The 16,751-nt window shown below is 36.6% G+C and overlaps 1 protein-coding gene across 12 annotated transcripts in view; it reads left to right on the top strand.

Moving 5' to 3' along the window:
* LRRFIP2 (LRR binding FLII interacting protein 2) overlaps nucleotides 1–16,751 on the top strand; it is a 58,861-nt gene that overhangs the window by 31,631 nt on the left and 10,479 nt on the right. For 2 of the 12 annotated variants that reach the window (XM_068156870.1, XM_068156871.1), the window contains exons 10-18: nucleotides 1,576–1,623; nucleotides 1,720–1,773; nucleotides 4,533–4,640; nucleotides 7,263–7,307; nucleotides 8,347–8,460; nucleotides 9,077–9,148; nucleotides 12,022–12,192; nucleotides 12,743–12,835; nucleotides 14,837–14,929. In XM_068156870.1, the coding sequence (XP_068012971.1) occupies nucleotides 1,576–1,623; nucleotides 1,720–1,773; nucleotides 4,533–4,640; nucleotides 7,263–7,307; nucleotides 8,347–8,460; nucleotides 9,077–9,148; nucleotides 12,022–12,192; nucleotides 12,743–12,835; nucleotides 14,837–14,929 (798 nt within the window). The remainder of the gene's footprint in view (nucleotides 1–1,575; nucleotides 1,624–1,719; nucleotides 1,774–4,532; nucleotides 4,641–7,262; nucleotides 7,308–8,346; nucleotides 8,461–9,076; nucleotides 9,149–12,021; nucleotides 12,193–12,742; nucleotides 12,836–14,836; nucleotides 14,930–16,751) is intronic. The other 10 variants (XM_068156879.1, XM_068156881.1, XM_068156880.1 and 7 more) reach the window with 8 other exon arrangements.

Here is a 16,751-nt window from a genome sequence, read left to right as displayed (position 1 = left end):
AAAAGCTGTGTCTTTAAAACATGACATACATGCCTGAAACTTCATGTGTTTTGCTGGTGACAGTGTTTCAAATCTAACCATTTAGAGACATTGCTAAACCTATGTAGAAAAATGTCAAATATTCTTACGTAATATTCTTCTGTAGATAGTGAGGTCTTGTTCTGTGCTTGGATTGAAAACAGATCATTTACTGGGTTTGGCTTTGTGCATGTTCTCAAGAAAACGTATTAGATCCAGGGAGCAAGCCAAACCATAATCATAGAATCAGTCTGGTTGGAAAAGACCCTTGATCATCAGGTCCAACCATTAACCCTGCTTTACCAACTTCACCACTAAACCATATTGTTAAGTGCCACATCTAAATGTCCTTTAAAACACATCCTGGGATGGTGACTCAACTACCTCCCTGCACAGCCTGTTCGAAATGCTTGACAACTCTCAGTGAAAGTTTTTTCCTGTTGTCTACCCTAAACCTACCCTGATGTAGCTTGAGGCCATTCTCTCTTGTTCCATCACTAATTACCTGTGAGAAGAGATCAGCACCTATCTCTCTGTATTGTCCTTCCAGGTAGTGGGTGATAAGGTCTCCCTTCAGCTTCCTCTTCCTCGAACTAAATACCCTCAGATCCCAAAGTATCTATTCATAAGACTCCTTCTTCAAGCCTTTCACTAGCTTAATTACTCTGTGCACCCACTCCACTGCCTCAATGTCTTTGTTGTGTTGTGGTGCCCAAAACTGAGCACAATATTCAAGCTATGGCCTCACCAATGCAAGAGTACTGAGGGACAGTCACTTCCCTACTCCTGCTGGTCACACTATTTCTAATGCAAGCCAGGATACCATTGTCTCTCTTTGCCACTGTGCACACACTGCTAGCTCATATTCAGTCACTTGTTCATTGCAAACCAAGGTCCCTTTCTGTCAGACAACTTTCCAGCCACACTTCCCCGAGGCTGTAGCATTGCATGGGGTTGTTGCAACGACTGCTATTAGCAGCAATTAGAATTAAGTGTAGAGATCCCTTCATAGGTAGGGGTAAAGTAGCATGAGGCTATGATTATTTTTTTTTTAATGTGTTTTTAATTGTGTTGGGCAGAGCTGCGTTTAGTATTTACTGCATAAATAGATTTCAGCCAGGCACCTTGAAATAATCTCTTTCAGGAAAACCTACATGGGCAAGCACAAAGTAAAACTGGAAAACTTACAATATGGCTTCAGTTCCCAGGGCAGATTATAACTTCAGAATGCTTCAGGACAGTGAAAATCAAATTGCAGCTCAAGTATTTAATTTAATTTTCTTCTGAAAATAGTTAGGATTTGTTATTTTTTAAAAAATACATTTTTCTAGGAAATTCTTAAATTTGTATTTTAGAAGCGTGCATCCCTAATTAGAGGAGGAAATGCTGCTGGAAATCTTTTTTTAATTGTGCTTTTTTTCAGAAAGTATGATGTTAACTGCAAAATGCATAGATGGGATAAGATATAGTACAAGACATGCAGAACTGCAGCATATAAGCTCGTGCTGCAATTATTTCTGATACTGAATATAAACAGTTCCATTCCCTCTTTCTCAGGCATCTTTGTGTGGTGATGGATTACATAGCTCATACAGTTCTCGCACTGTAAGTGTAATAGGCTTTTGGTTCTTTCATTCATTATCTTTCTTTTCTGGAGACAAAAATTATGAAAATTGTTATAATATCTTTCATAACTTTTAGCCATCTGAGTACAGTTACTCTTCAAGAGCCAGCTCCGTTCGAAGTAGTCCTCTGGTGAGCGTTCCTCTTGCATGGTTTGCTGAGTGCTTTGAAACTAACACACAAGAAGTTTGAGTATTGACACTGGAGATCATTTTACTGACCAACACACAGGCTTGATTTTTCAATTCTGCATTAAAAAAATGATAATTTTTAAGTGACATTTAGCAAGTTATAAACTCTTAACAGTAAGACAGTGAAGTGCAGAAGCAGTAGGAATTGTTTTTTCTAAACACCTTTTAAATGCTTGGGATATATTTAATTGAAAATGAGTATAGTACATTATTGAGGTTACCACCTCCAAAGGTCACCTAGTCCAACCCCCTCTGCAGTAAGCAGTGGCATCCTCAACTAGATCGGGTTGCCCAGAGCCCTGTTGAGCCTGACCTTGTTATCTCCACAGATGATGCCTCAACTACCTCTCTGGGCAACCCATTCCAGTGTTCCTCCTCTGTCGTAGTTGGGGCAGGCACCTAAAACTGTTAGTACAATACGCATGAAGTCTTTCTTTTGGGGAAGAGGACTAATGCAAACTTTGTATCGTGCAGTTAGAAGTAGCTGGCTCATTTGTATGGTGACCAGTATTCAAAACTGAGAGAAATTTATTGATGGATTTGTATTAAGTGTTATCACAAAGATGGCTTTCTGTGCTGTGAACTTCAGTAGTTCTAGTCTGTTTCGTGGCGGGTTAGCTGTCTCACTTTCATTGGTGCAGCTGCTCATTTGTCATTTTACACAAAGTAGATCAGTGTTCCTGGTGCAGCTTAAATTGAAATGTTTGGTCCTTTTCTTATTTTTCAGATATTCTTAACAGTGTTATAAAGACAAAACAGATAAAACCAGATTTGGCAGAAACTACAGCAGACATCAGAGTGACTTTTTGAGGCTGTAGGAAAAAGGGGATTTTGCTGTTGCTTTATGAAGTTCCAAAACCTAAAATCCATCTGTAAAGTGTCTTGAATTGTGAAAAGGCTACTTGACTCTTTAGTTTTGCTTAACATTAAAAGTATATGCCTTACAATTACATAGGAATGTGTTAGATCTCAGTGTGTATATGTGATACCAGAAATACCAAGATGCCATTCACTCACCCTAGTGAATGTTCAAAGTTTTTGTTTAATGAAATAATTTTGAAGGGCAGATGATGTAAAAAATTTTACTCATGACTTTCTGTTTTTTTGTGGTTCATAATTTGTTTTCATTAGTGCCTTGGAAGTCATCTGAGTACTCACTGTAAATCAAAAGACAAAGTAAAAAAGAAGGGAGAAATAATAGTAAACTACTGAAAAACTGTGTGATGCTTCTGCATATTAAACTGATTCTGTTTCTGATAAAACCCGTTGAGAATGATATTAGAAGTACTGAAGGCATAGAAAGTGGAGCAGTAAGGTTTATCAGACTTACTGACTTCCCAACAGCAAAGATAAGTTGGCTCTGAATGAAGAGGAGCACAGTGTTGTCACAGGTGATGATGTAGCCCTTGAATTGTTTTGCTGTAAGCATAATTCATATAAGCAGAATTCCGTTCAACATCTTCAGTATAAGTTGTGAAGTAAAGCTGAGCCAAATTTCTGACTAAAAATTTATTTCCTTCATTTTGTTTTTAAAAAAAAGTTAATCAAGTACAAAGAAATTGAGATAATTTTTTAATGCTAAAAATTGGATATGTACAACACATATTACAGTACGTTCGAGGTTGGATATGTACCATATATATCACAGTATGTTAGAGGTTGGAAGGGACCTCTAGAGATCATCGGGTCCTACCCCATATATATGTATATGCTGTTAAAGACTTTTGTATATACTGTTAATTCAAAGACTTATGTATATACTTTATATATATACTTTTTATACTATATATATATACTTTTTATAAATATATAATTTAAAGACTTTCATGTAATAACTTTTTAAACTAAATATCATGTTCATGGTAACTTTCTCCCTTTTGAAGTAGAATGTTATCAGTACAACACTTTTGATAAACCCTTCTCATCGAATACTATCTTTAATGGGCATGATCTTTTCTCAGTTAAATATTTTCACTTGAATTCCCATGGCAATTGTAGTTACTGTAATGTGGTTAGATGTATTTTACTTGTTTTACCAGTCATGTGTAGCAGTAACATTTTTTCCTCAACTTTTTAGGTGCCTCTCTGATACAAAACTGAGGATCAAGCTTGGCGTTCTAGTATAATGCCTCTTAAAATTCTGAATAAAAGGAAGCCCAAATTCATATTTATACTTAGTAGTGTTGGGATTGTGTTGATTTGAAGAATAAGCAACATGCGTAGAGGAAAAATTACAACTTCTATTTATCAACTTCTGATAATATAATGGGTTTGTGATCTAAAAAAGACTGTTTAAGAAAAGGTGCATTTTGTGGCTAGTTTAACAGTGTATTAGTGCCAAACCCTTCTTATATTTATTTATATTGCTACAAATAAGGAAAATAAATCAATAAATATTCTCTGGTTTTAGATACTGTAAACCTTAAAAATAATAAACACATGGAGAATGTTTAAAAACACTGCACATGTTGACTAAAGCATGCGTGTCAGCGTGACACATGTAGAGACATTTAAAATGCCAAAAAATCTAGAAGAGTAGGTAAAATTTTGCTGCTGTTAAACCATTAGAGAATCATAGAATAAATTGCAGTGGTGGAGATGCAAGACTTCCTGTTCTGTTGTTTTGGAGTTTTTAAGTAAACTTTTCTTTATTCTGTGGTATCATCTTCAGTTCTCTTTCACCCTTCTTATCTTTTGAAGTCCTCTGACTTTTCTGATGGAAGTGAAACTGCTGCTGACTATTTTAGTCGTTCCAACCGCAGGGGGAGCATTGTTTCTGATGCAGATGATGTCCAAGGTTTGAATAGCGTGAGTGCAATGCTTGTTGTTACACTGTGGTAAATACAGCAGATTTGCTAACCACACATTCTCTTTCCACACTCTGAAAGAGTAAATACTGTAAAAAAACTCAGTTTTTTTTAATGGCAAATAGATTTTATTAAGGGGTTTGGGCTGTTTCTTTGTATAGAAATGTTTGGAGTCTAAACCTTTAAAGGCATGCTGCTTTCTTTTAAAAGGGATTTTTGCTGTGGCTAGAAGCATGTAATGTGTTAACACTTCACGTTTTGTGTGTGTGATGCTTGAATATCTTTTAAATATAAAATGTTGGGGTTTGTCTTACAGATATTAACAAATTCTAGGGGGTTCTTGTATGTCTTTGGAACATTTAACACTTGGTTTAGGGACAAAAATAAATACTTAGAACTGTGCCTCCCTTAGTCTATTTTAATGTTCATTCATCCAAGGTCAGGCACCATTACTGGAGCACTGATAGTTGGCTGTGCTCTTCTGCTGAATTCTAAGTCAATAGAGTATGTTACAGTAAGATTATCCTGACTGTTTTGCTGTGTGTCCCTTATTTACATCATCCCTTGTTTACATCAAATCTAGCTGCCTTCTCTTTATTTCTACAGCAAGTTCTACAAGTTCTTGTTCCTTGCAACTAAAGCTTTTGTATTTAATGGTGGAAAAAATAGGGAAATTTCTCTCCTTAGGCATGTTTTTGAAATAAGAGTTAGGGTTGGCACATGCTGTAGCAGAAGTTGGGAGAACTGGGTTTCAGTTGGGTGAAGGGGATGTTGTGTGGTGATCAGGGGCCTGGAAGTGCTTGATTAGGGAAGAGCCAAACTTCATACCTGGGCCAAGCAGTGCAACAAGGGGTAGCAGCCTCACACTACAGTTTAGGAGGTTCAGACTAGACACTTCAAGATTCTCAAATAGAGAAGTGTTACATTTTGATAAGTAACAGCAAGGCTGGAGAAGCTCCGTCCTGAGGACCTGGTGAAATAAAGCCACAGATGACCTGGAGTCTTGCAGCAGCTCTGCTTTGAGTGCAAGGCTGAGCTAGAGTTACCCCTACAACGATGGGTTTAATTTTCTGCATTTAGATGATGTAATACCCTTACAGTGCCATGTAACTTGCAATAATGAATGGTGTTTATCATCGGTCCATGCTCAAAGTGTGAGCATTTCTCCAGTTCCAATTTTAGCTTTTTTTCTCTCTAAGAAACTTGCTTTTTGGAAATTAAAACTCTGCTAAATGAAAACGTGGAGGCTGAGTGGCAATTAAGCTACTTTCTCAGTTGCTTTTTATCCTTACTATTGTGTATTATTAGATTCTAAATTTAGAACTTATTCTAAATGGATAGTTCAGATCAGTTGGATTCATCACACCATTTTGTCATGAGAAGGGTGGCAAATACTTGCAATTTAAAATTTCAGTACTGTATTGAAGGTGGTGCATTTGCCATTGAAATGCAGTGTTGTTTCTATAGAAACCATGGTAGAAGGAAGACGAAATATATCAAACTATTGTTTGCTTTTACTGAGGCTGTAGCAGATTTCCCTATCTCTTGTTCCTGGTCTAGAGGAAAACCAGCTTTTCTCGGTGAAGTAAGATATGTTTGAGACACCAAGTTCAGTATGTCATACTTGGTTTTGAAAATATGGCAACATATTAAGGTCTTCAATGAATGCCACCTATTTTGATTCATACATATGTAAACAGTATGCAAATTGCAATATAGTTTTGCAGTATCAGTTTCCTACATAAGGAAGGGGTGGGGGAATGTTCTTTTACATAGTCTTCAACACATAGAATCTGAACTGAAATAATTTTATAGGTTGTTATTAATTAGTACACTTCAGTTGTGGGCTTTTACCTGAATTGGTTTTGTCCTGGAGTAATCACAGTTCTCACCAAAGAGATCATAGAATGGTTTGGGTTGTAAAGGACCTCTAAAGGTCATCTAGTCCAACCCCCCCCCTGCAGTGAACAGGGACATCCTCTATTAGATCAGGTTGTCCAGAGCCCTGTTAAGCCTGACCTTGAATATCTCCAAGGATGGGGCCTCAACCACCTCCCTGGGCAACATGTTTTAGTGTTCTACTACCCTCATGGTAAAAAAAATTCTTCCTGATGTCCAGCTTAAATCTGTCTAATTTCAAACCATTGCCCTTGTCTTACCGCTGCAGGCCCTTGTAATGAGTTCCTCTGCAGCCTTCTTGTAGTTACCCTTCAGGTACTGGAAGGCCGCTACTAGGTCTCCCTGGAGTCTGCTATTAACTGGGATATTCACACTGGTGTCACTGATTGTCTGAAGTACACTTGCATGAAGCTCTGTGCCTGTTTGCCACTGAGTGCTGTAGTCACTGCACTGTTGAAATTCAAAATGGTGAAACATGTTTTCATGTTCCCTGCTTTACTATTGTAATGACTTTGTAAAAACTTTAAACGTTTCTGGCTTTGTCTTTACAAGCATTCATTTATTTTGCAGTTGAAGTAACAACTACTGAATTTAATATTTTTTTGTTTTATTTTATTCCCCCCCCATTTTAAAATACTTCTCAGTATCCTTGAACAGGAGATGGTACTCAGTAGTCTATCATTGCAAAACTTGTATTGTGATCACTTTCTGTTTTCTCTTTCAGCTGGAAGAAAAGAGTGAAAAATCACATTCGGAAATATTTTCCAGGGTAAGAGATTTTAGTTTTAAAATTACAGGGAGTTGGTGTTCATCCACAAATCTACAAGTGTTAAACTAGTTCAAAAAGTATAAATGATGTAATTTTAGAGAGCGAATTTTGGTCGCTTTTAAGAGCTTGCTAAGAGATATTTTTAGGTACGTTTTTTGCTCAAAAGTTAATGCTTTGTCTTTTATTTCATGAGGAAAAAATTTATATTTTTAGCTTACTTTTAGCAGCTGTTACTTTCTTACAGAATTTATTTTTGGTGTGAGAAGTACTTAGTAGGAAAGAGTGAATTTTAAGAGGCTAGAGTTATAAAAATGGATAAGCTAGATTCCAGTGGAAACTCTCTTCTGAATTCTGGGTGGCAGAAATTTAAATTTTTAGGAACATTTTAAAATTCTACAGTTTTTCAGCCCTAGTAGTCTCCTTATGGAAGTCTTCTGAACAGACAACTCAAAATTTTAAAGTTATGATAACTGATAAATAATCAAAGATGAACCAGCATTTCAAGAATCATAGAATGTCTTAGGTTGAAAGGGACCCTAGGGATCATCTACTGTAACCTCCCTGCTGTGGGCAGGGGTGCTTGTCAGCTAGGCTTGGCTGCTCAAGACCTTGTACACCCTGGCCTTAAATACCTCCACAGGGGAGGCATCCATAGCCTTCCTGGGCAGCCTATTCCAGAGTCCCACCACCCTTGTACTGAAGAATTTCTTCCTAAGATCTAGTCTAAACCTACTCTTCCTCAGCTTCAAACCTTTCCCCCCATGTCCTGTTTCTATGGGCCTTATGAAAAGTCCCTCTCCGGCCTTCCCGTAGGCTGCCTTCAGGTATTGGAAAGTAGTTCTAAGCTCCCGTGGGACCTTATAGAAGAAGAAATGCAAGTGCTGGAAAACAATCAATGGAAAATGTCTGTAAGCTAATATAAAGAAATGATAAGAAGAGAAAGAAGTGTTCTATAGCTGTGCAGGAAGTTACAAAGAGTAGTGTCCAGTGTACCAGAGCTGACAGCGTGTTTCTGATAGAATGTTTTTCCCTTTTTAAGCCATCATCTCGCAATTCAGTAAGCGCAACTCCTCTGAGTGGCAACTCATCTAGGAGAGGAAGTGGAGACACTGGCAGTTTGGTGGATCCTGATGCCTCCCTCAGTGAATTACGGGTAAACTGCATTTTCAGAGATTTTGGAGCTAGTTTAAAAATTGTGTTTGTGGTTAGGAGGAGCTGTTCTTTACTGTAGGACTTTTGGGTTCTTAATAATGAAAGTTATGAGGATGTAATTTTAAATCATGAAAGATTTCTGTATTTTATAGAATCTTAGAATGACTCAGGTTGGAAGGGACCTTAGAGATCATCTACTCCAACCTCCCTGCCATGGGCAGGGATGCCTCACAACTAGGCTCGGATGCTCTTCCTGTGATCCAGTCGAAACCTACTCTTCCTCAGCTTTAAACCAGTACCCCTTGTCTAGCATCCCTAGTGCTGGACACCCTTATGAAATGTCCCTTTCCAGCCCTCCTGTAGGATCCCTTGAGTTCATAAATATTTATAAGTTCATCTTATATTAAACTATATCAATTTTTTAATAATTCTGTGCCTTGGTTTCAGGGATATGAACACTCTTAATTTCCATCAAATTGTCATGAATTAATTCTAATTTATGTGAATTATTGCAGGCTTTGGCATTTGACTGAAATGCATATAAATCTGAATGCTTTTGCAGCTATACATTATTGCCCCTTACTTCTTACGCAATGGTTCATTCCTATGTCCCGCAGGATATCTATGATCTTAAGGACCAGATACACGATGTAGAGGGGAGATACATGCAGGGACTTAAAGAACTAAAGGTATCAGGGCTCCTCCCATGCATGCATTCTGTATGGGTGTTTTTGGGTAATGGAGATATCATTGTTTCCACTAACTACATAAGGCTTTACTAACAAGGTTTTAAATGTCTTTAAAGCATGTGTCTAACTTTTAATGCATAAAAGCATCAGCTTACTTTTGTCATGAGAGTAAATAATTAAGATGTGATTTAAATGTATAATGAGATAGCAGATGTTCATTATTTAGTTTATATTAAAACAGTAGTATACTTTTCTATTTTTAGCAAGTGTTTTTTGGTAAGATGAGATTCAGTTTATATGTTTTTAGAGGTCTGTTAGCAAATAAATGGATGTTCAAAATAATTGTGTTTAATGATGAAGAAAGAAACAGGATGATATTGTTATGACCAAGAACTTAAGAAACCAGGTTTCAGCAAATACTGCACCTTATTTAGCAAAACCAAAGTAACAATTTTGAAAGACGTGCTGAGATGAATCCTGGCATGTGTATTGCTTGCAGATTTATTTATTTTCATCCTTTGCAATTAAGAGAGTTGGTTTTCTGGGTTGTTTCTGGCTTACATTTCCATTTCCTTTGTCTAAACTACAGATTGTTATTTTCATCATTTGGTTAGTTGAGGCTTGTCTGTATTTTGACTTCTTTTTAGTGTGCTTTTCTTCTGTAGTTTTCCCCACAATTACTGGCTTGCAGTTAAAGTATGATTACTTTCCCCTGTCCTGTGTTGAAGGGAAGCTGAATAGAGCAAATGATGTGGCTTACAAATCATTTGGGGGATATTTATTCTGTTTTCTTTCCCATTACCTAACTGGTTCCATGTAGAAGTACAGAGGGCTTTCCATTATTTGTTTTATATCTATATAAAGACTGATTTTAATGAATGCTGCTTGAGCATGTAATAGTGATGCATTTAACAGCTTCCTAGAATTTCCTTGACTAGACAACACATTAGATGGTATAGTAAAGAGAAAATATGTAATTTGAGCTTTTCAGAAAAAAATTATTTCCTCTTTAGAGGATAAGTTATTTTCTATTTGATAGCTGTGTGCTCAGGTGAAATGTCTTGTTTTAATCATTTATTATATGAGTATGAAAAGACTTCAAAGAAGAGTAGATTACAAGATTATTAAGCATAACTATGACTGTGGTAAATATGAATAAAGCATGAAATTGCTTTATATTTCCAGAATGGATCTAACTCACATTCTTGCATGTTTGCCAGTATCTCATGACTGCTGTTCTGAATCATTACTAATGCACTATTATTTATTGTAATCCATTACAGTTAACAAAGAGTAAGGTCTTCATCAGTGAGAGGCTTACCACTTTGAATTGCATTTTATGCCATTGTCAATAATCTGGCTACAGATCTGCTGGGTGTCAGCAGAAATAAACTGTAGTCTGTAGTTCTGATCTAGGTACATCTTCAAATCTTTTCATGTCTCAGTTTGATTCTGTTCTGTTGATTCTTTCTGTATTCCTTTGCATCAACTAGAAGGAATCCTTCATCTTTCTTTACTCATATTCTTTTTTTCTTCTTAGGCAATTAACAGAGTACTTGCTTCATGTTTGCTGGATTTAATCATTTTGTTCTAGCCAAGCAGGATGATTTGCAAAGCCCTTTGGCTTTACTGATAGAATGAGGGTGGTGTTTCTTTAGGTTATGTGCAGAGCCACCTTATCCATTTTTGTTCCAGCCTGTTCCCACTGCTTCACCTTCAGGCATCCCATTGCCTCATTCGAGTGTTCTAGAAATTCTTCCAAATCCATGCTGCTTATCAGGAAACTGGGAGGTTACTAAAATTACATGAATTTCTTGAACCACAGGGAAAATGTGTAATACTTGAGTTGAAAAATGAAGTATTACACATTTTTGCTTTTCGTCCAATAGAACATTTAACTGTGAGTTAGTATGTTCAATAAAGGCATGAATATAATTCAGAAATGGCTGTCTTAATTTTGCTATATAGCAGATAGGACTCCAGCATTTTCTGGAAAAGCCAAGCCTGGTACCCTCCCTGCAAACAATTAAAAATGGAGGTTATGCCTTCAGAGAACTGGAGGATTTGTAGTAGGGCACAGATATGCCTTGGAAAGGGAATAACTTCACAGTTCCTGTTCAATTCTTAAATTAAGACTAGGTGAAACTCAGCTTTTGTGCTTTTAAAGGATACATATTGGAAACATTGCACGTTTCAAAGTGCCTGGCATTGTTCTGGTATTTGAATAGTGAGAATTGTGTAAGAGGATACCTATAGCAAGGCACATGTGCACCTGCAGGTAGAAAAACCAAGCATGTGAGTCTTTTCATGCTTTTTCTATTTAAATCTTAGAAATAAAGACAAAGTGTCTGCTTCAACAGACAATCGTTATTTCAGAAACCATGTGGCTACCTTAAAACTTTGCTTCTGAGGTAACAGAGCAGTAGTTAAATAACAAGCTTTAAGTTCAAGCTTCTCGGACATATTTCTGTGATCTTTAGTCATTTAATTATCTGTCAGATTTGTTACCTCGTTCTGAAATGTTTCTCATGCACGCAGTGAAAATACAGTAAAGCTGTGATACTACAGCTTCATCCCTGTGAGTTAGGTTGTGAAGGTGGCAGAGCACAAAATGCAAGTGGAATATTATCTTGTAATTTTCATACCTTTGTAATAATAACTTTCCATTGCCATGTGTGACCTAACCCAAATAAGGGAAATTGAACTGTGACTTGGTATCTCTAAAGGGAAGACACAAGTATAATTAAGAAACAAAATATGGTGCATAATTTTACTGTTTAACAGCACTCTTGGTAGTATTTTCTCACAGTATTGATGCATTCTCACAATAAATCAATAAGTCAGACTGATGTAAGCCTTTCTGCCGTCTGTAGGATTCGCTAGCTGAAGTTGAGGAGAAGTACAAGAAAGCTATGGTTTCCAATGCTCAACTAGACAATGAGAAAAACAACCTGATTTACCAAGTGGATACCCTAAAGGATGTCATTGAGGAGAAGGAAGAACAGATAGCAGAGTTCTATAGGGAAAATGAAGAGAAGACAAAGGTACTGATTTTTACAGCCTTTTTTTCCGGTTACAAAGATAAGCCTCTTTAGTAAGAATGGTTGAAAGATTTTGAATTGGTAGAAAAATCTGTCTCAGTGGCCAAAGATATTTTGAGTGCTATGTTTGGTTTCTTAAAAAACAAAACAAGTGGGGGGAGGAGGCGAGATAGTTCCTGTAATTCATGCACTTAAATCAAATGGGACATGTTGATGCCCACTTTCTTGGGAAGGGAAGATCTATGTGGCTGCTTATTCCAGCAATACTAATATAAATTCAATAGTTAAGATTTAATTTTTTAAAAATATTAGGCCTTTATGACATCTTTCCTCTCTTCTCTACATTTTGTTAAAATCTTTGTGGTTACGTATTTGGAGAACTTACCTAAGACACTGATTTTGTGATTTTTGAGCTACTTGGTAGGCAGTTTTTCCTACTATTGCAGCAATTTCTTGAATAACGTTATATTAAGTGATATTACTAACTTTTAAAAACTTTATATTGCAAAGTAGTGTCAAACCTGAAATAAATCAATGATTTATTTTTATATAGGAGTTGGAAAGACAAAAACACACGTGCAGTGTTCTGCAGCATAAGCTGGCTGAACTTAAAGAGGGCCTTCGACAGAGAGATGAATTAATAGAGGTATGTTCATAAGAGCCAGTGTATGACAGAATTTGTGCAAATAAATAGGGTGTAAGAGTTGAATGGGAGTGTAGACATCATACACAAAGCGAGCTTAAATGTTAGCTTGAATTTTCATGAGGGAATTTATCTTGTTTTAGTGGGAAGAATTTAACAGCTCTCTAGACTTAGGAAGTTGAAAATGTCTCTGCAAGGTTTTTAAATGTGTTGCATCTTGTTAAGTCCTGAATTTCTGTGAGAATCATGGTTCTTTCATGAATGTTCCTTGTATCTTTTCTTTCTGTGAGTGCAGAACTACTGATGTTTGCCCAGAAACTCTTTGCATAGCCAAAAGTTTTGATGCAGTTTCCATTTTAGTTGTTTCAGGTCTTTGTGAACAGCAGCAACTCAAATCTGCACTAGTGAATACTTGTTTGCGTACCAGTCAAGCATAAATAGAGCAACACTAGTCGTCACGTTAATGGCATAACTGTGTTGCTGGGTTTGTGATGTGCTCTTTTCTGCTCTCCCCTTCTTCTTTTCCCCTCATGATATTTTATTCTGGAAACAAATCAATCAGCCCAAAAATCGCACAGCTGTTAGCAGTCTTCTTTTTAAAATGGTCCACAAAGACCTGTCTTGTCAACAGTATACAGATGGTCATTTGACATTGACTTTTAGTTCTAGCACTGGAAGTTGTAGTTCAATTAATATGTCAATTTCCCATCGCCTTTTGGGCTCAGTAAAAATTGATTTTTAAATGTATGGGCCAAAGGTACCACTACCTGATTTTCAAAAGCTATATAATATTGCATTTCATTGATCAACTTCTTTCCCCACTGAGTTCTTGTGCTCTTCAGGTAGTAGTACAGTAACGCCAAAATACTTCAGAAGTGTCCCAGATCTGTTCTGGTTACTGAGAAAATAACATGCTTTACAAACTGGGGTTAGTCCTTTTCTTCAGATAGTAAATCAGATTAAGATTAAGATTAGCCTAAAGAGCTGCATTTTGTGGCAGATGAATACTGACAAGCAACAAAACTCAGCAAATCCTGGTTATCACTCTGTCATGCTAGATTTTCTTTGCCTTCACTGCAAGTTTAAAAAAACCCACTTTCTACTTTCATCTTTGGTTATTGGTTTGGTTTTGGTTTTTTATGGAAGCATCTGAATCAAAAAATATGTAATAGATTTGTCTTGAATGTTTGCTGTGGTAGAATGCAGAATAGGTGTTGAATATTCACAAAATGAATGCAGTCCTCTCAAAAGATTTAGCCCATATTTACTATTTATGAGTTACTTCTCCATCTCTTAAGACTAACAGAAAAAAAATCTAGCTGAAGTCATTTATTGTGTTGCAGAAAGACATTTCCATTCTTTTCCAGGTATAATATCATGTTCGCTCATTAGGCGAGCAAAAAACTGTTTCCAGCCCTAAAAACCGTGTGACATCTTCATATATGATTAAAAGAACATAGCAAAGAATTTCCCTTTTCATTGTAGGGCAAGCAGCAAAATACAGCATCAGTTAAATAAAACAATGGGACGACACTCTATGTATTAGTACAGTGTCAAAAAGCAGTCAGCAGGTGTTCACTTCCTGGGTGCTTGCTTTAAACTTCCTCTTTTATACTTACTATTTTCTGTTTCGTAAAACAGTAGTAAAAGCACTTGCTAACATTAGTGTTGGAACTTGAAGGTATCTGGAAATTACAACAGGGTAATTATTTTCCTGAAGTAAGGAGGCTATCCCCAGTCTACAGTGGAAACTGGTAGTAAAGTAGTTCCAGTTGTACTAAAATTCTCCATCAACATCAGCTGAAAAAAAATTAATTACCATTCTCTTGCATGAATTCATAAGGAATATGTAATGCTATGTTGCACCCTTTTTCTTGAACTTCATGCTCAAAGTCTTTGGTTGGCTTTTGTTACTTAATTTCCTTTCTTTACTTGAATTTTTTTTTCCTCCATTTGCTTACTTCTCTTTCCTCTTTTATTCTTCCTTCATCCTATTCACTGCAGGAGAATCAACGCATGCAGCAGAATTTAGACTCCATAACCAAAGAGGTGTTTGATCTCCAGGAGACAATTAATTGGAAAGATAAAAAAATAGGGGTATGAATCAAATATGGGGGGAAAGGTATTTGGTCATTTTAGAAGTAGATGGATGCCCCCTCCGTGCCCCACGGAATGCTGTATACTCCAAAGAAATGAAGGCCACTCACAATTTACATATTTAAAGTGTTTTGCTGTCTTCAGAATCATAGTCTGCATTGCAAGGCACCTACAAAGGTCATCTAGTCCAAAATCCCCTGCAGTTAGCAGGGGCATCCTGAACTACAAGATGAGCTCCACTTCATCTTTACTTGCATAATATTGAATAATACTAAATAAATCAATAATATAATAATATACACATAATTTTTACAAAATATTTTTTACCTGCATTCAGGGCTTATTCATCTCCTTATTCTTACCAAAGCTAAAAATGTCCCTGGATCTATATATTGATCCATACTGGCATAGCAACAATAGAATTTCATACAGATTCTAGTCTCCTTAGAGGCAAATACAGTTTTCAACCGTTGAGCATTCAGATCTTGCTTGTCATTTTACTCCTGCTTCTGTCATCATCTTAATTTGCATAAGAATTAGTGAACTTTAAAATACTTGCCTTCACATTACCTGTACAAGGGAAGACACAAAATAGAAAATGGAAAACCTAGAGAGCTGCAGGAGCTAAGGGGGAAAATGTAGAGAAGCCTCAAAGAATATTTGTAGATTGTGCTTCCATTTAGCATACCTAGTGCCAAAAAGTACCGTCTTGAGTAAACTTGTGCAACCAATTTGTGTGTTTCTGTATTCTGGTCCTTCTAGGGTGGTAGCTTGGAGGCAAGCTGGCTTTGTGACACTCCACAAAACACCAAGTTTATCAACTATTTGAATGGAGAGCTGGTCTTAAACAGTGGTCATGTAGAACCTATTGAGGAGTGTCTGTATGGCTCCTGTACACTAAAAGGAAGGTGATACAGGAAGAACGTGCTGATATTCACTATACAGCTAAAATAGGTCATGCAGGGCCTGACAGCTTTGCTTCTGGGCAGTACAGAAGTGGTAAAGCCATCTGAATCAGCCTGATCCATGATTGTAGCTACACAGCTGTGAACTGGTGGCTGTTCTGGGCTGCAAGTAGATTGCCCAGTGGTGAGAGGGAGTTAACTGGAAAACCTCTAGAAAGGAGTTGTCTACCTGCTAGTAACTCTAAGGTCATTTCTTTCTAACTGATTTTCACACCAGATTTTGATGTATGCAGATTTGTTTGGCAGTTTGATGGAGTTCAAGTCACTTTTCAAGTCACATCTTTATACCATTGGTATTCAGTTAAAAAAGCCCTACTATGATGTCTCTTTTCAATCCATATGTATTTCATATTTGGGTCCTGCAATCCACATTGCAATTTTGTCTTCTATCATAAAATAATATTTCAACATTGATTTTTTTTCTGAACATTCACCTGGAAGTTTTTTTGTTCTGTTTTTAACTGTATACCTTCCATTCTTACTCTTCACCTTTGTGTACTGGACTGTCTCAGTGTGTACAGTTTTTTTTCTGCAGCTACTTTTTTCTCTTTCAGATATGTTGCCTGAGTTAATATAGAGCATATCATTTATCTAATGCTTAAAATAAAGTAGCTACTAGACAGATTATTTTTCTATTATTTTTTTCCTCCTTTATTTGAAGGTTCCTGCCAGTTTTGGTGTCCATGGAAACACCATAATGGCATCTTTCCCTAGTTTTTATTTTTCCACTATCTCAGAACTGAAATATCTTAGTTATTAAAATGTGAGATTGCTGCTGTCTTTACTCACTTATTTTCCCAAAAAATATTTACATACTTTTTATAGCTTGCAGTTTGAGTCTTTCTTCCCCATAAGGT

Source organism: Melanerpes formicivorus, unplaced genomic scaffold, assembly GCF_026170545.1.
Source record: "Melanerpes formicivorus ecotype bairdi unplaced genomic scaffold, bMelFor1.0.p_v2 SCAF_35, whole genome shotgun sequence".
NCBI classification, from domain to species: Eukaryota; Metazoa; Chordata; class Aves; order Piciformes; family Picidae; genus Melanerpes; species Melanerpes formicivorus.
This window is presented reverse-complemented; position numbering and strand designations above follow the sequence as displayed.